This window comes from Perognathus longimembris, chromosome 17, assembly GCF_023159225.1.
Source record: "Perognathus longimembris pacificus isolate PPM17 chromosome 17, ASM2315922v1, whole genome shotgun sequence".
Classification (NCBI taxonomy): domain Eukaryota; kingdom Metazoa; phylum Chordata; class Mammalia; order Rodentia; family Heteromyidae; genus Perognathus; species Perognathus longimembris.
Window position 1 is genome coordinate 16,297,297 of NC_063177.1, and position 21,244 is coordinate 16,318,540.

At 44.2% G+C, this 21,244-nt stretch overlaps 1 protein-coding gene across 2 annotated transcripts in view; it reads left to right on the forward strand.

Annotated features, from left to right (window-relative positions):
- Nucleotides 1-21,244, forward strand: part of Smg6 (SMG6 nonsense mediated mRNA decay factor) — a 249,996-nt gene that overhangs the window by 119,876 nt on the left and 108,876 nt on the right. For both annotated transcript variants that reach the window (XM_048365165.1, XM_048365166.1), the window contains 3 exons: nucleotides 4,653-4,769; nucleotides 7,168-7,336; nucleotides 19,610-19,811. In XM_048365165.1, coding sequence (XP_048221122.1) covers nucleotides 4,653-4,769; nucleotides 7,168-7,336; nucleotides 19,610-19,811 — 488 coding nt within the window. The remainder of the gene's footprint in view (nucleotides 1-4,652; nucleotides 4,770-7,167; nucleotides 7,337-19,609; nucleotides 19,812-21,244) is intronic.

Genomic DNA, 21,244 nt, shown 5'->3' on the forward strand with positions numbered 1-21,244 from the left:
TATAACAGTGAGAGCTCCTAAGGAGGAGAAATTTCCCACTCTCCCTGACTCTTGGCTGTTCTCTCTTCAGGAATATATCACAGCTTACCTTATGCCCAGCTGTTTCATTATAGTGCCTCAGTACTTTCCTTGGGTGTATCAGTACTTGATTCTTATGACTTACTCATTTCATTTCTCAGGAAATAAAATGGTGCCCAGAAGGCATGAACATCTCTGTTTTTGCTCTGAAATTTTGTTGTCAGTAGCCACAGAGAACTGTGGCTCTCGCTCTCACTGCCCACTTCCTATATACAAGAATTCTTGGGTGGGCTGCTTAGGAACTGTGCCAATCCTATGTTTGACTGGTGACTGACTCATGAGAAAAGTAGCCTGATAGCTGAAAGATAAGAGCCAACAAATCACCCCCAGGTGGTATTAGTTGGAGGTAACTGACCATTTATTTCCTCTTTGAGAGGAGACACAGTGGTCATCTTCCCTGAATTTTTCTTTAACTATGAGTGAAGTAGCCAAGCAGATAGTTGGTTTTCTGTGGTAGAATGGATAATGAAACCTAGGGCTCTCTGAATTTTTCCCACTGCCATCAGGGTTGCAGACTTATGTGTTACTTATCCTGTATCTGCCGTTCATTATTCTTCTCATCCTTTTGCCAGGAAGCTGGCTATGTGCACCAAGGGAACTCTACAATTTCATTGCTGCCAGGCTTTTCTGTGACTAGCCAAACCCCAGCCCACTGATAGGGTTTTTCTCCAAATCACTCCTTTACAAAAACTTGGTACCCTGTCCCAAAGTTGATCAGAAGCAGAGGTTCTGAATCACTATTTCTTGGCTGGGATTAGAGACCAAGGCAGGTGAGCCTGCCTCCTCTCCCCCTCCATCATTTCCCTACCCCTCCCGCCTCACTCCCATTTCCTGCAGGAGGATGCTTTGCCATCCTGGAGCCATCAGGCACAGCTTTGCTTTGGCAGCACCATTGCACACACACTGGTGGGAGAAGGGACATGTTTATCACTTTTCCTGGAGATTATCTGTTTAAGCACTTCTCTGACAGTTACAATAACAAGGGCAGTGTGTTGTGTTTCCCAGCAGAAGGACACTTGCTGTTGAAAGATGTATAGCACTAATTAGAAATACATAACATCCGGCCACATGGCAGCCTTCTCCCGGCCGCTCCATTTCCTGATTTCATACAACTTTGACGACAGTTGGTTTATGTTTTCCATGAGTATGTTCTCAGAAAAATGAGAAACTCTCCCTGTTGCTTAGGGGCAAGAAGTATATTTCTGCCTGAGCAGGTATTTAGCCATGGGACTACTGGGAGGTGTGGTCATTTGCCCACATGTGGGAAGAGGCAAAACTGAGTTCAGACCTCAGGTGACTTTGTTGGTAAGAAGTAATTCCATCTGACATTCTTAGCCAAAACCATCCCCCTAAACCCTTGAGCAAGCCTGCTTTTAGAAAGAAGGGGAAAGGCTATTTCACAATGTTAATGAGTTCCTCAGCTCATGTCAGGCTCCTGCTACCTGACACAAAGCCAGAGGAACCCAGGCAAATACCAAGATAAACAATGCCTTTTCCTCCCCACCCTACATCACTTGTTTGCCTGACCCAGCCCAACTACAGGGACACATACAGACATTTTTCAGACTAGGTCCAGTTTCCTAAGTCTGGACCCCAAAGTGGGTGGACTTTGGTAACCTAGATGCTCTTTTCCCACCTTCTTATATGAGAGCAAATAATCTCAAGGATATTCCTAGGGCTTCTGTTCCACAGAAGCCTATGCAAGGCCAAGAGCATCCTCCAAAAATACCATACATTTAATACATTTTTCATTTGAAATATATTTAGGTCCCAAGTTCCATCATTCCTTGAGTAAATAGTTTTTTTTCTTCAGCTTACTATATGGTCCTTTGGTTGTGGAAACCATGATTTATTTTTAGCTGTATTCTCCACATTACCAAGCACATTATAAATGCTCAGTGTGCTTATTGTACTGTTGTACCAGGGAGAAGATAAAGCCATTCAGAAAGTACTACAGATAGCCTGGTCAGTCCAAGACCCAGACATTCTGGGATAGCTTGTGAGATGTCTGCCTCCTTGATTAGGGCAGAGTGGCTTCCTGGTTTGTATCTTCCCGTTAGTTGGACGAAACACTTAAGCAAAACACTTAAGCAGGCAATGCCCTTGTACCTTACCCTAAGAGGATGTTAAGATGAAGCAACTGAGGTGACATAATTATGAAGAGTAGCTATGAAGCTGTCTTCTAGCTACTTCTCTGAGAGTTGTTAGTTGATCCCTCCCAGATCTATACCAAAAAGGTTCCTGTTTTTGCTACCCTACTTGGTCCCAGACCTTATTGTAGGAACCACCCCAGACTTCTCCGAGGCTGTGGAAGACTCTTAAGCAGTCCATTCTCTCTTATTCTCTCAGCTTGAACTCTGAAAGACAGTTTAGTCTGAGATTACTGTTCATCATAAAAATAGGACTGCTTGGTCAAAGTAAGCTCTCACTGCCCCATCTTACTCTTACCCAGGCTTTTGATAATGTCTTGCTGTATCGAGTCTCTTGGAGCAAAGACCTCTGTCTCTTCTATCCTTCTCTGTGTAATCCCATTTTAGGCATCTTCTACCAAAAATGCACAATTGGGGTACTGATATAGCTAGAGAGGCGGCAGGATTTGGCCTCTACTTGTCCTATCCCACCTTTCTGTGTCCTGAATTTATTCTCTGTTCAACTTTGCTGCAAATTAAGAGTTAGGCTGGGGCTGGGGATATAGCCTAGTGGCAAGAGTGCCTGCCTCGGATACACGAGGCCCTAGGTTCGATTCCCCAGCACCACATATACAGAAAACGGCCAGAAGCGGCGCTGTGGCTCAAGTGGCAGAGTGCTAGCCTTGAGCGGGAAGAAGCCAGGGACAGTGCTCAGGCCCTGAGTCCAAGGCCCAGGACTGGCCAAAAAAAAAAAACAAGAGTTAGGCTGATGGCAGTGCTTGGCAGGAGCCTGGATTAGCTGAGGTTGAACAGACTGTGCTGCAACCTGTAGCTGTGGTGGGGAGGAAAGACAGAAACTTTTCTTGGGACTACTTACACATTCTTGGTTGCTTGTTTTCTATCTCTTTAACAGAAGCTTAGTGCCTTACTAGGGTAGTGAGAGTGGTGATTTGTTCTTATCTTACGGATTCTTATCACTTCCATACTGCCTGCTACAGTTGAGTTGGAAAGTTAGAAGGTGACATTTGGAACCAGTGGGAATCTGGAAGGATGGCCACAATAGAATAATTGCTCCATTATGCTGTTCATATGTTGGGCCACCCTGAACAGCAGCCTGCTCCTGACTCCAGGGCTTCACTGTTAGGAATAGTTGTGGTTATATAGTGTTTTTTGAAGTAACAACTTCAACTAGACTCTTTGAGAAGACCAGAAAGCTGATAGAGGTTGAAATGTATAAAGGACCAAGATCAAACCTGTGGCTAATTATCCTTTTTAACACTTGGAGATTCTGAGTTCTCCAGTGTTATGGAAAACTAGCAAATTAGCTGCTGACAAAACTAGCCCCTGGATTCATCCCTATGAGGGTTGGGTGTCTCCTCCCCTGAGGCTACTGGTTGGACTGCTGCCTTATTTGTTACCAAATAATGGGGAAGCCATTGACACTGTATCAGTGTAAGTGGGAATGTGTGTGTTACTTTGTTACCTTGAAAGACCAACTCTACCCACTGACAGGAGTGGCTCTTTCCAGTGTGACCTGCAGCCAGCAGGAAGTTTAGCCAGGCTGAAAAAGAGAGGGATGGAGGGTACTAGTATTGGGAGCCAGGTTTATTATTTTAGCTGTACAACAACAAACACTAACATTGATTATGTGTATATTATGTACCAAGCACTATATAATTAACTCATTTAGTAAAAATACATTAATTGGCTGGGTTTTAGTGTCTCACACTTGTAATCCAAGCTACTCAGGAGGCTGAGATTCTGAGGATCACAGTTCAAAGCCAGCCTGGGCAAGAAAGTCCATATAACTCTTAATGTTAATTAACCACCAGGAAACTAGAAGTGGAACTGTAGCTCAAAGTGGTAGAATGCTAGCCTTGAGCAAAAGAGCTCAGGGACAGCACCCAAGCCCTGAGTTCAAACCCTGTGACCACCACCAACAACAAAAGATTAATTGTATCACATATGGTAGGAACAGCATAGAGGAGGAAGGCATGAAGCCAAACGCTTATGATTGAAGATAAAATTTTAATCCGTTAATAGTATTCCTGCTAGTTATACATTAGAGAGACTGGGATAATGAAATAAGTTTTTGTCACTGGAGCTTTATTAATAGCTAGCTAAAAGCAGAGACCTTATAGCTCTAACTCACCTTGCCCATCCTGAGCAAGGGGTCCTGGGAAAGTAATATAGGACAGAATTTCACACAGGTGATCCTTAGAGTTATTGAACATTTATCTATATGCCAGGCATACTGGTTAGTATTTTTCCTATATTATTTTACTTCACCTTATAATCTTCCTTCAAGAGGGAAAATTATTTCTACCCATAGTCTTAGATGAAGAAAAGGAAGCTCAGTAATGTGGCCAAGGAGGTATCCATCAGGAGATGTGAAAGCAATCATTGGCTCTCTGGTGTAATGAGGTTTACTTTGCTTCTCCTTAGACTGCTTCTCAGAGGAGTGTCGTTCTGTGATCCAGGAGCAAGCTGCAGCCCTGGGCCTAGCCATGTTTTCTCTACTGGTACGGCGTTGTACCTGCTTACTTAAGGAATCTGCCAAAGGTAAGCAGGAGGGCCCCCAACTAGTGAACTTTCCAGCTGCCCTGCCCTATCCAAATGAGCCTCAAAGTGCCAGGCTCCTTTCTCAGGTCTCCTGCTCTCCAGTCTTCCTCCTCCCACCTTGCCCTTTGCCACTTTAGTTCCATCTCTATTTGCAATCTGATAAGCTCTTAGGCCCTCTTTCTTCCTTGTGTACCTGTTTCCCACCCACCCCCCTCTCAGAGGGTGTTATGATTTACACTGTACCTATGAGCTATTGTGTATTCTTGCATCTTTAAAAAGACCGGGAAAGTGAGTTTCCATCCCTCCTCCCCCAAGTACGAGGGATCCAATATGCTTCCCTTTTTGCTTAAAATTGATATTTTATTTTTATCCTCTTATCTCTGTATCACTCTTTGGTTCCTGGTGGGTCCTATAACCACCATAGGACAGACATCTTGGGAGGCACACTGGACCCAGCAGGTACTATTTTAGCCCTGAAATTAAGGTATTATCCTTTGAAATCCCCTTAGAATTCTAGGCCTGATTACTCTAGCTATGTAAGGTAAGGCTGATGGTCACACTTTCCTCTCATCTCCTGATTAGTATTGGTAAGTAGTGAGGTCAGGCTGCTTATTGCCATACTACTAGCTTTGCCTTTAGACTTTGGAGCTGTTGTTTTTTTTTTCAGGAGAATGAGGAAGACACAACATTTTATTAAGAAATAATATCAAAACTAAGTGCCAGTGGCTCATGCCAGTAATCCTAGCTACTTAATGGGCTGAGATCTGAGGATTGCAGAGCCAACCCTAGGCAGGAAAGTCCGTGAAGCTCTTATCTCTAATTTACCACCAAAAAAAGCCTGAGGTGGAACTTTGGTAGAACACGAGCAAAGAAACTCAGGACAATGACTAGACTCTGAGTTCAAGCTCTAGGCCTGGAACACAAACAACAACAAGAAATAATGCCGGGGGCTGGGGATATAGCCTAGTGGCAAGAGTGCCTGCCTCGGATACATGAGGCCCTAGGTTCGATTCCCCAGCACCACATATACAGAAAACGGCCAGAAGCGGCGCTGTGGCTCAAGTGGCAGAGTGCTAGCCTTGAGCAGGAAGAAGCCAGGGACAGTGCTCAGGCCCTGAGTCCAAGGCCCAGGACTGGCCAAAAAAAAAAAAAAAAAAAAAAGAAAGAAATAATGCCGGGTTAACAGAACAGTTTTAAGACTAGTGCGAAGTACTTTTACATATCCTTCTTCAGACACCCTGCTCGTTAGCATTTTACTATATATTCTTACACACACACACACACACATGTACATGTGTGAGCGTACATGCAGGAGCACATACACACCTTTAAGCTCATTGTTGTTGTCCTGGACTATTTGATCTAAAATTGTAGGTGTAGTAGCCCTCTACCCCTAAATACTTCCTATTTCCTAGAACAAAGACATTGCCTAAACAGTCATCAAAATCAGAAAATCAGCATTCATATTATTGAATCTACCATTCTTATTCAGTTTGTACCAATGGTCTCTAATAAAGTTCTTTTGCTTTGCTTTTGAGATAGGGTCTCATTTCCAGTCTGGTCTCAAACTCATGATCCTCCTGCCTCCACCTCCACCTCCAAAGTGTATGCCATACACACTCAGGTCTAATTATGTTCTTTATAAAGAAAATGATTTTTTTCTGTTATAGAATCTAATCACACATAGTATTAAAATGATTGACATGCTTCTTTTTCCTTTTTCTTTTTTTTCCCCTACTGAGATAGGGATTGAGCCTGAAGCCTTGCTCATGTAAGGCAAGAACTGTACCACTGAGCTACATCTCCAGTCTTTTTTATCCCATTTTTTATTTTTAAGATGCTGGTATCAAACTCAAGGCCTTGCATGTGGTAGAGGTACACTGTACCAATATCCTTACTAGTCCTCAGTCCTAGATGTCGTATCTCTTTAGTCCCTTTTAATCTAGAATGTTTTCTTATTCTTTGTCTTTCATAGACTAACATTTTTGAAGTGTTCAATCCATTTGTTTTGTAAAAAAAAAAAAATCCACAATTTGGGTTTATGTGATGTTTTCTTATGATTCAGGTTATGCAGTTTTGGCAGGAACTCTGGTCCCACGTTGGCACTATGTTGAAGGAGCACTAGAAAAGAATGGGCTAACGGCCAGAGCAGAGATTTCAGTCAGCATTCAGGTGAAGCAGAAAGAGTCATCTCCAGGGCAAACCCAGTGCACTGGTTCTCTCTTTGTCCTACTTTTCAGAATCCTCTTAGGTGCTGGCACTTGTCCTCGCTTCTGGGCCCAGCTTTCCTGTGGACTTGGTCTCCCTTCCCTAAGAGCTTGCTGCCGTCCCAGCATCACAGGCATCACTCGGGGACCACAGCAGACATAGGCCCAGTTCTCACCCTTTGCCTCTGCAGCTCAGCTGTCCTCTCCCGAGGGCCAGGACGACCAAGATGACATCAAGGTGTCTTCCTTCGTCCCAGACCTGAAAGAACTGCTTCCCAGTGTGAAAGTCTGGTCAGACTGGATGCTCGGCTACCCAGATACCTGGAATCCTCCCCCCACATCTCTGGATCTGCCCTCACAGTGAGTTTGCCTGCCCATTCCTTTTGTACTGCCGGCCTTGACTCACCCATGTTCCCCTAGCTCCCCTCCTTCTCTTATCCTTGCTTTCTCCTACCCACAGCCCACACATTGCCCTGTTCCTTTCTTATTTGAATTTTGATTTTATCTTTCCATGAATACCTTCTGATGTCTTATTTTTGTCTGTTCTCCAGTCCTGTCCTCCTCTCTGTTGCTCTATAGTTCTCTCTGTTTTGTTCTTTGTCCTTGTCTTGCACTCTCATCCTTACTTCATATTGTTCATACTCATTGTTCCTTCAACTGCCTCTAGTTTGGATGTGTGTTAACATGTGTGGGAGAGACTTTGTCTCTTTTCTTTTTCTCCTTTGTCATTTTTTTCAGTCACTTCTGTTGATACTGTCTTCTGCATTCAGTCTCCTTAACTCCTTCCATGGCTTTTAGTGTAGGAGAGCATGAGTATGTGCACATCTTTCTTCATTTTCTCTTTCTTCATGCATTCCCTGTTTTCTCACCTAGTCTCCATCTCTTTTCCATATGTCAGTATGGTATCTCTGAAGACATCTGTTGGGGTATGGTATGTTGAGTTGAAAGTATGTGGGTCTGCCTGTCTGGATAGTCTGTAGATCTGTTTGTATATTTGTATGGTTAATTTTTCCTTTTTCAAATGGTGGTAAAACATCCAACAAACTTTGCTATCTTAATCATTTTTATGTTTACAATTCAGTGGCATAAATTATATTCACAGTGTTATGCAATCAGGTATGGCTGTTTCTTTGTTCATGTCTGGGTTTTGTCTGATTTTGACTGGAACCTTATGTCTATGTGTGTCTAAAAGTCTGTGTATCTTTGTGTCTCTTTTTGCCATGTGTGAAGATCTGATGTTTCTGTCTCCATATGGTTGTTTCTCTAGGCGTCTTTCAGGATGCTTGCTCATAACTGCACTGTGTATATATGTCCATGTGTATCTGTGGCCATGTGTCTTGTATTCCTATGTGTTTGTGTGATATATCCTGATGTGGGCCTATGACAATTTCTGCCTGTGTATCCTGTGTGTTCTTGGGTCTGTGGTTGTCTCTATAGGGTTCATATGTCACCATAGGGTTCTGTTTGAATGCCTGGATCTCTGTCAGTCTTTGTCTGCTTTAGTCCTATCCATGTCTCTATGTGACTGTCCTTTGCAAATGTGCTTTTGTATATGTTCCCAAAAGACTGTGTTCGTGTCCATGTTTTTCCAAAACCATGTTTGTATGTGTCTGATTACCTCTTTGTGATAATCTGGATCTCTGTTGAAGAAGGATTCTGTGTATGTGGCTTTGATTGTGACTGCCTGCCTGTCCCAACTTGTCTCTGCCTGCTTTTCTTGTCTTTGTCTGCTGGGTATGTATGTAATTATATCAGGAGTCAGCATACTATGTACCACAAAGTAAGAATGGTATACATTTTTAAATGGTTGGAAAAAAATCAAACGAATACTATTTCATGACTCGTGAAACGTATATGAAAGTCAGATTTGTTTTATGGGAATACAGCCATGCTTATTTGTTTACACTTGGTCTGTGGCTGCTTTCACACTACAGTGCTGGAGTTGAATGGTTGCCACAGAGACCGTACGGCCCACAATGTCTAAAACTGAATCCAGCTCATTACAGAGGAAGCTCACTGATCTTTGATATCTGTAGTTCTCTTCTGTTTTCCTCTTTGTATAGGACTGTCTGACATATATGTGTGTAGGCTCCATAACTGTTAATTCTACTGATGTTTACCTTTTTCCTTCTGCACACTTTCTCTGCTCCCTCCCTCTTTTCTTTCCTGTCTCTGTCTCTCATTCCCCAATTCCTTTTTTCCGTCAGTCATGGAGCTTCAACTCTGGGCCTTGGGGGCTGTCCTTGAGCTCTTCAGCTCAAGGCTAGCGCTCCACTACTTGAGCCATAGTGCCACTTCCGGTTTTCTGGTGGTCAATTGGAGATAAGAGTCTCACGAACTTTTCTGTCTGGGCTGGCTTTGAACCGTGATCTTCAGATCTCAGCCTCGCAAGTATCTAGGATTACAGGCATGAGCCACTAGTGCCTGGCCCCCAATTCCTTTTTATCTTTGCCTCTCAGTATTACTGCCTTTCTCTCTTGTCAGTCATCACTTCTTTCTTTCTCCCTCTCCTTCCCCAAACCCATTCTCTGCAATATAGTCTGTCTGGCAGGTATGTACACTGAAAGCTCCTTCGGGTTCTATGTGTGATTATATGTATTTCATAACAAGCATCCGTATCTAGTACTTCATCATTCATGTATAGGGATCTTCTGTAGGAGGAAGAAAATACTAGAGGATAAAATATGGAGACCTCGGCTGCTGCTGGAGAGTAGAGAGTTTCTGTGGGATAGCAGTTACCCATGTGTGTAGAGGGAAGGCTGCAGCGGAGACTTCTGGGTAGCAGTTTTTCTGTATGAGCTGTGTAGTGTAGTTGAACTTTCTCTATTCCTCCCAAAGTTTTTTCTTATTCCTTACTCCAAAATCTGCCTCTAGACTCTTCATCTCATTTTCTCCGATCCTTTCCCAGCTCTAGCTCTGCCATCATGTAAATGATACTCACAGCATCACTTTGCATCTTCCCTGTGAGTCCTCCTAGGTTTCCAAATTGTGCTCCAGACTCAGCTTCACAAGCCCAGGGCAAGCCCTGAGTTAGGCTGCTTGGGTCACATAAATACACTAATGGATCTGCTAATTACGGGCCACTCTTTCACAGCAAGTGATCCCCAAAAAGGTACCAAGTACAGTCTCAAACTTTTAGGCTATTTTCTGTTATGTGAACTAGGCAATTAATAGTTGGTGTTTTTTTTTTTGTGGGGGGGGGATTGAGCCAGGGAAAAACTCAGCCTTTCAAATATCTAAACCACTGTTTCTGAGCATGTATATGGGCAACTGAGTAGTATTCCCTTCCTCTTGGGAGTAGAGAAACAGACCATTTTTCCCTAGAGCGTGGGCCTTCCTGGGTCACTTCACCTCACAGCCATAGTTCCCTTAGATATGATCCATCCAGATCCTGAGCAATCAGGTCTGTTCACTGTCTTCTGCAGCACTTGTTCTTTCATCGCCTTTCTCCCTCACCCCCTTTGGCTTTTGTTTAGTTGAGGAAATGGAAAGCTCACATAGGAAATGCTGGACCTCATTTGCTTGAGGTGTTGAATCTTGCTTTCCCTTTGGATGCTGCAGCAAATGGCCCATTGCCGGGTCTGTGAGCTATTGCCCATCTTTGAACAAGGGCTCAAGCTAGAGCTGGGCATGAGATCCAAGCTGCAGCTGCCCCCAATGGGGCAGGGAGTCAGGACATGTGAAATATATTTGCTTCAATTCTTCAGGCTTTGCTTTACAGAGAGAACAAATCTGACCCAATATATACTGAAGCTGATTGTGCAGAAGTAAGTTCTGTGGGTATAGATTCCACTTACTCTACTGTGAATCTGCTCTGGGCAAGAAAAGTCAGTATGATCAGAAATTATGTCCCATTCTGCACTGTCTGCAGTCAGGCTATCTCTGAATTGCAAGTTCAAGCATAAAGGAGGGGATTGTGGTCCTTGGGCCTGACACCCCCATCTCCATACATGGTTGCTTAAGGATTGGTTCAATAGAGCAAATCTGGTCTCTGACTGGCACTGAGGCTAGTCTTTCCTCACCTTGTAATCTTCAGATCTGAGAACTGGAAAGGAATAAAGACTTTCCTCTCTGCTGTCTCTCTCTGCTGTCTCTCTCTCTCTCTCTCTCTCTCTCTCTCTCTCTCTCTCTCTCCCTCCCTACCTCCTTACCTCCCTCCCTCCTTTCCACCCATCCTTTTTTTGGACAGTCATGGGCCTTGAACTCAGGGCCTGGGTGCTGTCCCTGAGTTTTTTCTCTCAAGGCTAATGCTCTACTACTTTGAGCCACAGCATCACTTCTAGTTTCTCTGGTGGTTAATTGGAGGTAAGAGTCTCTTGGACTTTCCTGCCCGGGCTGACTTTGCACCACAGTCCTCAGCTCTCAGTCTCCTGAGTAGCTAGGATTACAGGCGTGAGCCACTGGTACCCAGCCTCTATTTTCTTAAATAGCTAGCTCCCTATATACTCCAAGACAATTCCTTGATTGAGAAATGGGCAAGGCATGATGGTTCTATGGGTTTCAAGCTCGTTATCTTGTATCTACCAATCTACTATGGGGCCTTTTACGCCATAGAAAGTGACACACTCAGGTGATTCCATAGATGTCAGAATTGGAGGGTTTAGGGATGCTCTCAAGAGAGTAGGAAAGAAATGGCTTCTGTTTACTCCCTCTCCTTGGCATGCTTTCCTTGGTCCTTGCCTGCATCTGTTCCCTGCAAAGACAAAAATTCATGTGATCCTAAGATAAGGTGACTAGATAGTCTATATTTCCATTTGCTTTTCCTCCAGAAATATTCCCAAATGGTCCCTTTGGCATGTTGGACCCTTACTTCATCTTTCTCCTTTCATTCCTTCTCCATCCTTCATTTGTTTTCCTCTCTCCTTGTATGGTTACAGAATCATTGCACAGCATCCATCACTCTCCTTGGGGAATTCCAAAGTTTAGTATTAGTCTTCTTAGTTTTCTCCTCTTTGCCCATGTTCCTCTTCTCTCTGGTCAGATCTATTTTTCCTAGGCAATAGCAGACACATATGGAACCCTTAAGATAATTGGTGACCAAATGCCATTGGTACTGTGATAAGGGAAGGATTTCAGGCTCACTTGTTTCTTTGCTGAGAGTGGTACTTAGTAAGTCTGTATGGTGGAGCCAGCATGTAAATTGACTTCACTTTTTTTTCTAATCCCTTAGAAGTTGTAATACGAGGGCATCATATCCCAGATGATTTCTAGGACAGAGGCAGTATAGCAGTGTTTGGAAAGTGGCCTTGTCCTCTGTAAAAGGCAGTGTGTAGAGTTTTTTGGTCTTTATGGAGCACACTGCAGTGTGTGGAGAGGCTTTCTACTTGACCCATTTGCTAGCATAGTTTCTGTGCTTTTGCGTACTAGGTTTCCTGTGATTCAGGAGAGGCAGCTGCTCCCTACTTCACCAAGTGAGTATGAGGAAAGGTACAAATGTCAGCTGAGCAGCAGGCTTCCCTGGGACTCTTGGCATCCAAAGACCTTGGGCAGGGCCAGGGCAGTGAGACAGCCTACCTTATTTCAGACTCTGCTGAAGCCAAATCTTCTCTCATCTTGATCTCTAGTTCTCAGTAAGTGAAAGAGTCAGGGGACTTTGAGAACATCCAAACCTAGCCCAGCTGTGGCAGTTGGTTTATTGCTTTCAGCTGGTACTTGAACCCAGGTCCTGGTCTTGGAGACTTTCCCAGGTTTAATCCCCAGAGCTTTCTCTGCAGCTGTATGACACTGCGCTGACCCCGAATGAGGATAGGAAAATAGAACCAGTGCCAAGCCAGAGTCTCTTTTTCATTTGGAGTCTGGCTGTCTGCCCATGACCAGGGTTACATAATGGGAAACATAGCTGGGGCTCTGGAGAGCCCGCGTTTCACCAGGCTGCCCAGACCTTCGCATTCTGATGCTATATATCTTCCTAATTGTAGCTCGGATGCATTTATCACACAGTTGGATCGGAGTACTGCTAAAAAAAAAAAACAACAAAAAACACCTCTAGAAATTCCTTGCTTCTTTTCCATTGCTTTTCTTGTATAGTCTGTATAACATGCTGGAAAAGACTCATAGGAGCCCTCGGAGGTACATCACCTAGGGAAAAGTAAACCGTAAGCTACTTTCCACAGGGAGCCTGCATGTGTTGACCTTGCACAAGAAAAAGAAATTTTTGAGTTAAAAAGCTAGCTAGTTCACTCACCCTTGTAGGGCAGCTCTGAAAGAAGAACTAATCCCAAATCTAATCAGCACCCTTTCAAGGACGCTTAATACGTCTTCCCTAAAGGACATTTTAGGAGGTCACCAAGTAATAGTCCATCAGCACTTCCCTGAAGGAAGTCGTGGTGACTGTGGGAAGCCCCTTTGCTACCCTGGCTCCCTACCCAGTCTCCCCGGCTCCGTGTTGGGGCGTCAGCACTACAGCCTGGCACCAAGGGGGTTCCTCTTCCTTCAAGTGCTGAGTAGGGGACACACGTGATCTCTCCCACGCCAGGAGCCTCTGTCCCCTCCCCACTTCTCCCACAGGACTCCTTGAGAGAGGAAGGGGTGTTGGCCTAAGCCTCCAGTCTGACCCTAGCAGGGTACAGCAGCTGACCCCAGGGAGAGTACTTTCCAGCTCTGAGCTGAGGTTATTTGGGTCCAGTGTGTGCTGCACTGAGAAGACGTGTTGGAGTGGTTACAGCTAAAAGTTTGGAGAGGCAGGAACCGTGAGAATCCGCACTAGGGAGGCCACCAAGAGCTCCACTCATGGAGAGCTCCACTCATGCGGTGGCAATGTCAAGATCCCTTAGGGGCTGCTTTTTCCCAAAACACAGTGCTGATGAGTTTAACACACCATATTGAAATGACAGAGGATACACATACACACATGGCTTGAGAGAACTAAAGTCCAATACTGTTCTGACCTAGATAAATTTGGGGAAGGGACATATTAGAGGTACTCTAGTACTTGACAAATCCTGGAATGGGGTTATGATGACCTGTTATTGGCCATAAAGCCTTAGCTGCACTGCTTAATACACAGGAAACATATCCTTGTAGTAGTACATGGTGACTGAGCTTCAGAATCTGATTAGGGTTAGACATTTTTTTTTTGTCGCAAAGACCCAAGTTGAGTTGCTTGTATAAATCAGGACTGTTGAAGGGATAATATTCAATTAGGACTTTATTGCTCATGTAAGAAACATCTCTTATTCTTGTAGAGTAGCTGCCAATGTCTTGAACTTGTGGAAGAGTGATCTGATTTCTTTATATCAGAAAGGCATCTAGAAGATACACTATGGTTAAGTCTCAGAGAAGGAACTACATAGGTTTCTTCTTATTTCCCATCCCAGGACCTATTGTAATGCTAGCACTGAGGTACTAGAACCATCCTGCTGCAAACAGATTTGGCATGACATCTTGGCTTTCAACAGAGCTTGCTAAAGCATGTAAGACCAAGTATTACCCTTTTAACTCTACTAGACCTGTTGAATTTAGGTTCCTTTCCGCTATTAGCTGCTCAGCCCCTGCCATTTTCTTTAGCTGAGTGAGAAGTGCTCCAGAATGACCAGGGGCATATGTTGGCTGTTGAACCAGTAAGTTGGAGAGTATTGGGCACCCATAGAGAAATAAGTTTTAAAAAGCAGATTATTTCCCATTGTGGGAACATTTAAGGCTTTTGCCTTTGTGTCTATACTAAACTATATTACATTTTGTGTCCTTTCTTTTTTTCAGATTCCTTGTGCTTAATTTAATTTCTGTGCCATCATGGCTATATTTCCAGATCTTCTCACCCTAGGAACCAAATGACCCAACTTGTTTCCCATCTGTATACTACTTTTCTGATCCTCCATAACTCTGAAACACAATGCAAGGCTTCTTCTCACTCAACTCTTTCCGGGTTTGTTCTGCAGCTGTGGAGTTTGAATGTTAGTGTTTAAACAAGCTGGTATTACACAGGAAATGGCCACCTCCACAGGCCCCTGCAGGCTTGTAACATGGGGTCATTGTACTTGATATTAATCACCAGTTAGCCTTTTCCCTCAGTAAAAATATGAAGGCGTGTGCAAGTACTTAGTCCTCCTTGGTCTCTCTAGAAAGAGAAACTGAGCCTGGTCTGATCATTCCAAAATGTAGTCTTCCCAGTCCCACACCAATTGGAGCTTTCTTACTTGACCCTTTTCCTGTTAAGTTGGCAGATATACCTTTCTTTCCGAGTGCCAGAAAGGGAGGTAGATTGTTGTGGAATAACACACTTCACATCCATCTCACCCTGTAATCTTTCAGAGAACATTGAAATTGAGTAGCATTCTTTATAAGGGAACTCTAGAATTTTAGGAACACAGCAACTCACTGTCCCACCTGAGAGCTGGACTCCTTAGTGCCCTGAACTGAAATGCTTTTCTAATGCTATTTGCAGAACTAACCCCAGCCTGAAGGGTTAATCTGATTCCCCAAGTCAATATCCCCCAAACAACCAGCCATGAGTGTGTGTTGGTTCATTTCTGTGAAATGTGTTTCCCCAGTCACCTGGGCTGGCCTGGGCTGCATTGTATCGGCCAGCAGCTGCACTGCACTCAAACTGACAGCTACATTAAACCTTGGAATTCTGAGGCAATAAAAAGTAAATTAACTCTTATTTTTTTCCTTTCCTGGTGGAGTAAGTGAATGCGTGTCTGTAGGGAAGTGAGTGAGCTTTGGTTCTGAGTACATACCTCTTAACTAGTCACTGCTGGTCTGTCCCAGGCTAGGATCTGGTGTTCAGACTCCAGCCAGGGGTCTGCTTTCCTGGTGTGTGGTGTGTTCTGTGGGGTTGGGCCAGTGGGTCACCGTGTAACTGCTGATCCCTGCACACTAATCACATCCCAGCTGCTGAGAGAGACTCCCTTACCATCATTCTGGGACCCATAAATTGGTTTATTGGACATATTTTCATATTCTCTGGCTGCTTTGTATCTGCTTGGTGAAGAGTGTACCCTGACTTTAGTAGGATTTTGTGCACTCTAGGAGCTTCCCCAAAGTATAGATTGAACCAGAACAAGCCAGAAGAACTTGACTGAGCCCATAGCATTCTAGAGTGACCATTTAGAAGCAAGTGTGATTTGAGATTATCAGAGATAACTTTGGGAAATCCTTCCTCAAACATTAAAAAAAAAAAAGACAGCTGTTTAAAGTTCCTCATAGTCACAAGAATTTGATTTGGGGTTCCTTAGCCAATCTTGAATCCTTAGGGTCCAAAGGTTGTTATAGGTTTGGAAGGTACTTCTGGTCCCAACCAGAAGTATGGGACTAAAGCAGGAAAATGCTAAGCCTTTCCCCTTCTACTTAGACAGGAAATACTCTTCACTAGCAGAATGACCTCCCAGCCCAGAGACCTAACTGGGGTAAGCCGAGGTGATGTTGCCAGGGTTCCAGGAATTACCTCATCCTCCTGCTAAAATACTCACTTTGCGTTCAGGTATCTCACCTAGATTTTCAGAGTGCCTCTCCCTGTTAGTGTTAGTTTCCAGACATATCCCACTCCCACATCTCTGTAAAGAGTCACTATGGTACATCACTAGTTGAATGTGTGTCTGTGGTGTTTACCAGGAGGAGCTAACATGATGTGAAGCATGAAATGAGCTTAGGTAATCCTACTGTGATACCAGAAGAAAGCAGCTACTCAGAATCAGAGTTCAAGTACAAGTTCAGGCTGAATCAGTATAAAAGTGACCTTTCATTGAAGCATTTTGTTTATTCCTTGATCAGCCTAATCTTGACCCTTAGGCCACTATTATTTGTGTTTCGGAGTTGGGAACTCAGGGCACTTCCTATGTCTTTTGGCACCAGCTTCTGCCTTACAAAATTAACATTAGAGTAGGGACTCTCATCCACCTTGTTTTTGCAGTGAGTCTTAAGGTTTTGGCACAAGGTGGGTGGTAATGGGCAAAAGGCAGATGTGGGCAGGGGTCCCCAGTGGTGGCCAGCAGTCTCTGGGAGGAGTCAGTTTTGGTTTATCTGAGCCTTAGGGGACAAGAGAGCATGGTAATAAGAACCACATGGTACCACATATTTCTTCATCTTGGATCCAAGATGGTAGGGGTGGGAAGATGAGAGAGGGACACTGGGGCCTCCCACTGTGGCAGACGTGGGTGATTTTCTGCCGCCTCTCTTGGGCTGGGGATGCCACTACCCACATCCCTAGTCCCCAACTGCATCCTGTAGCAGCCTTGACCTGCACAACACCAACCAGAGCTCCCAAGCCAAGAATTTAGCTGGGAGACTTTTCACCTTCTTCCTTCTCACTGTCGTCTTTCCTGTTTATTTTTCAAATTGCTGCTCTGCAGCCGAGCACTGCCTGTTGGCCAAAGCTCACCAAAGCTGTGGGATCAGACTCAGGCAGTGGGCTCAAGTGGCCAACAGGGCACTAGGGGAGGAAACAGGGAACTGGAAGAGCCTCCCTGTGCATCTCCCATGGGCAGCACTAACCTCAGAGGCGGCCCTGAGCAGCCCTATCACATCCGGTGCTTGTCTCTGCAGCCGGACCGGAGGATAAACTATCAGAGCTGTGGGGCAGTGCATCATTCCTCTTATTATTTTCTTCTCTGCAGATGGGGTCGTGGAAAGTTCAGTTCCTTTTAACCCTCAAAGTTCTGTTTATTCTACAGCTGGTAGCCTGAATGCTGCGTTTCCCATTACATCACAAAGGGGCTCAGGCAGATCTCTGCACAGAAACGTGTTGCAACTGTTTATTTTTTTCCATATTTAAACATTTCTGACAGCCAAACCCGGCTGAGCCAAAATATGGGGCTTTGTGAATGAGTCTGGTTGTTGGTTTCTGTGCAGAGAAAGGCTTTAGAAAAATTCTCATCCCTCCAGTGATTCTTCCCGAACATGTTCTTTTTCCTGGGCAAAGCCTGTGAAGTGAGTTACTTCTGCAGTACACGTGTGTTGATTATGTGCTGTTGTGTGATTAATGGGGCTGTGTTCCGCCTGGTTCCCAGGACACTCTTGAAAACAAGATGTTTCATTTCATTGCCTTTTCCTAGTGCAGTGATTACAGTAAATAACCTAGTTCAGCCTCCTTCCACCTGGAGCCAGGCAGGGAGTTCCCATACCTCTCCCTCACACGGTCTGCTAGCATCACTTTCAATAGTGTATATACCTTTCAGTGCCTTCTCAAAGTTCCTGGTCTCCAGAAGAAACATGACATGAGGTCAGAGGTCTTCATGTACACTAACTCTAGGATGATTATTACAGTTCATTTTGCATATTGTCTCTTGATGCTCCATCTCTTGAACCTACTTGCTAAAGTTTTCCTATAATTCTCCTAAGCATCTCACTCCTATTGGAGTACAATTTAGCCTGCATATGGTATTGCCTATTCGAGACTCCCATGTTTAGAGGCTTCTCTGGAGGAAAAAGCCAAGTCTACAAAGTTGGCTAGTGGCTGGGTACCAGTGGCTCATACCTGAAATCCTAGTTACTCAGAAGACTGAGATCTGAGGATTGTGGTTCAGGCAGAAAAGTCCATGCAACTCTTATCTCTAATGAAAAGCCAGAAGTGTAAGTGTGACTCAAGTGGTAGGTTCTAGCTTAGAGCAAAGAAGCTAGGGGAGAGAGAGATCTGCTCCCTAGATTGAGTTTAAGCCCTAGTACCAACTGTATAAACACACACACACACACACACACACACACACACACACACACACACACACACACACGACCTATATCTGACCCCAATTTGAGATATTCATAGAAGGTTAAAAATAGTTTGATGGATCCTTAGTACCCATCAAGTGTGAATCTGAACCACAGAAGATCATAACATCTGCCAATAAGTGATGGTGAGAGGGAAAAATGCACATTCTTTTAAGTGGAGTGAGTCAAACTTTATTATTTATTTCAGAGTTTCTTCTCAGGTTTTACCTGGATCTATTGAGGATGGGTGTTCAACCATTCTGATTTATGTAGGACTGGGTAATTGCAGAGAGATAGGGTGAAGGATGATGCTTTCAGTACTAAAACCAGGACAGTGCAGAACAGTTGGTCACCCTGTATCTAACCTGTAATTGAAAAGGACAGGGTCTAGTATAGCCAAGATAGTACTAGTAGTTGTTGATCTGCTGAAATATGTGAGAGGCTTTACCTTCTTGAGCAGATCTTGGGCAGGCCAGGAATGAGTTTTTTTGTTGTATCTCTATTTGTTTTCATGTGTATGTGGAAGTGATTCCTAAGAGGAAAACTCACATGACTCTTTGTATAGTTTGACTGGAACCTACCTATGTTACTGTGGCTAGAGGAATGAAGCCAGTACCCATTTTCTGGCTGTGTGGCATATACTTGGCTGCACAAGAGGGGAGAGTTGAGGGACATTTAGAGTGTTTGACTGTCTCAGCACTCTGTCTGGAAAGGTGACAGCATCTGCATTAGACAACTGAGTCTCCAAATTCTTTATCCTTTCTGGTTAGGATTAAAACTCCCCCTAATCAATTTGTGTAGAGGAACACATACATCCTAGATTGCTGCCATGAGCACAATTTCATATTCTTGCATTTTTGGAATGATTTCTTGGCAGCTGCCAGCCTGGACAACTTTTGCTGCCAGTACCTTTTTTTCTGACAAGTGCCAAGAATACTTTTGCTGGTCCCTCTTTAGAGCTGTTCTTTCTTTTTGACTTATTTCTCGTAGGGTTGCTGTGGATGTGTGGTCAACATTGGCCGATTTCTGTAACATATTGACAGCGGTGAATCAGTCTGAGGTGCCACTGTACAAGGACCCGGATGATGACCTCACCCTTCTTATCCTGGAAGAGGATCGGCTTCTCTCGGGTTTTGTCCCCTTGCTGGCTGCCCCTCAGGACCCCTGCTACGTGGAGAAAACCTCGGATAAGGTCAGCCCCAGGCCAAACGTCCTTCCCCATTCACTCCTCTTCTCAATTCTCCAGACTTTTTTATTCTTGGGAAGTTTTCTATGCAAACGGAACATGATTAAGTCATTGAGAAGGGTGTTAAGGGAAAATATCGACCTTTTAGCCGCTGACATCCAGCTCTATGTCCTGGAAAAAAAAAAAGCCCTCTCAACTTCCTTTGGGGGGTGTGTGTGTGTGTGTGTGTGTGTGTGTGTGTGTGTGTGTGTGCGTGTGTGTGCGCTCTCACTGGCATGTTGTATATACGATCATTTCCTCACTTGTTTAAATAGTGCAGCTTGTGTTGGCAGTGCTCTCACTCAGCTCCAAATGGTTTGCATCATGCTTAAAGCACCCTCCTTCCTCCCCCCTTCCTCCTTCCCCCAGCCACAAAACTCTGCACTAGGAAAACAGCCAGGGCTTTTTTCCTTCTCTAAGGAGGAGAGTGATAAATAGGTGACTAGAGAGAAGCAGACACCATGTGTTAACTTACAAAAAAAGCTTTTAGGAATATGAAGCATTCCCCGCTGCCTGGTTTCTATTCTCCTTCCTCTAAGGACTATGTTTTAACCTGACTTTTTTTTTTGTCTGTTTATAAAAAACAAAGCCCTTTCCCTATTGCACTGATAGGGGCTGTGGAGCTTCTAGTCTCTGCTTAACAGTTGGATCTTCAGCCAGGTGGAGAGTAGGCAGTCTGGGCTCTACTCATCTCATGTAGCAGTCACTTAGGCAGGGAGGTAGCAGTCACAGACCTTGAGGGCAGACTCTCCTGTCTGAGACAGGGGCACAGTGTGCCTGACTTCTCATCAGAGTGGTTGGCATCACATCCTTCGGGGGGGGAGGCCTTTGGCAAAGAGTACATACATAAATGTCTTCTTAGGAGGAAGTATTTTGACTCAGATGAAGTATGCACAGAGAGATATTTTTTAGAAAGTCAGTAGAGCTGAGCACCCATGGCTCATGCCTGTAATCCTTGTTCCTCAGAAGGCTAAGATCTGAGGACTGTGGTTCAAAGCCAGCCTCAGCAGGAAAGTCCATGAGACTCTTATCTCCAATAAACTATGAAAAAACAGGAAGTAGAGCTATGGCTCAAGTGGTAGAGTGTTAGTCTTTAGCAAAAGAAGCTCAGGAACAGCATCTGGACCCCCAGATGCTATTCAAGCCCCAGGACAAGCATGCTCGCACACGCGTGTGCGTGTACACACACACCAGTAAAAATGAAATTCTTAGACTGAGGATATAGCTTAATAGTAAAGTACTTGCCTAACATGCATATGTAAGACCATGGATTTAGTCCCCAACATGACCAAAAAAAAACAAACAAATGAAACCCTCCCAACATAAAGAAAAACGTAAATTCCTCACATGAGCTGCAAATATAAGAGAACTTAATACGTGTTTCTATAGCAGACACAAAT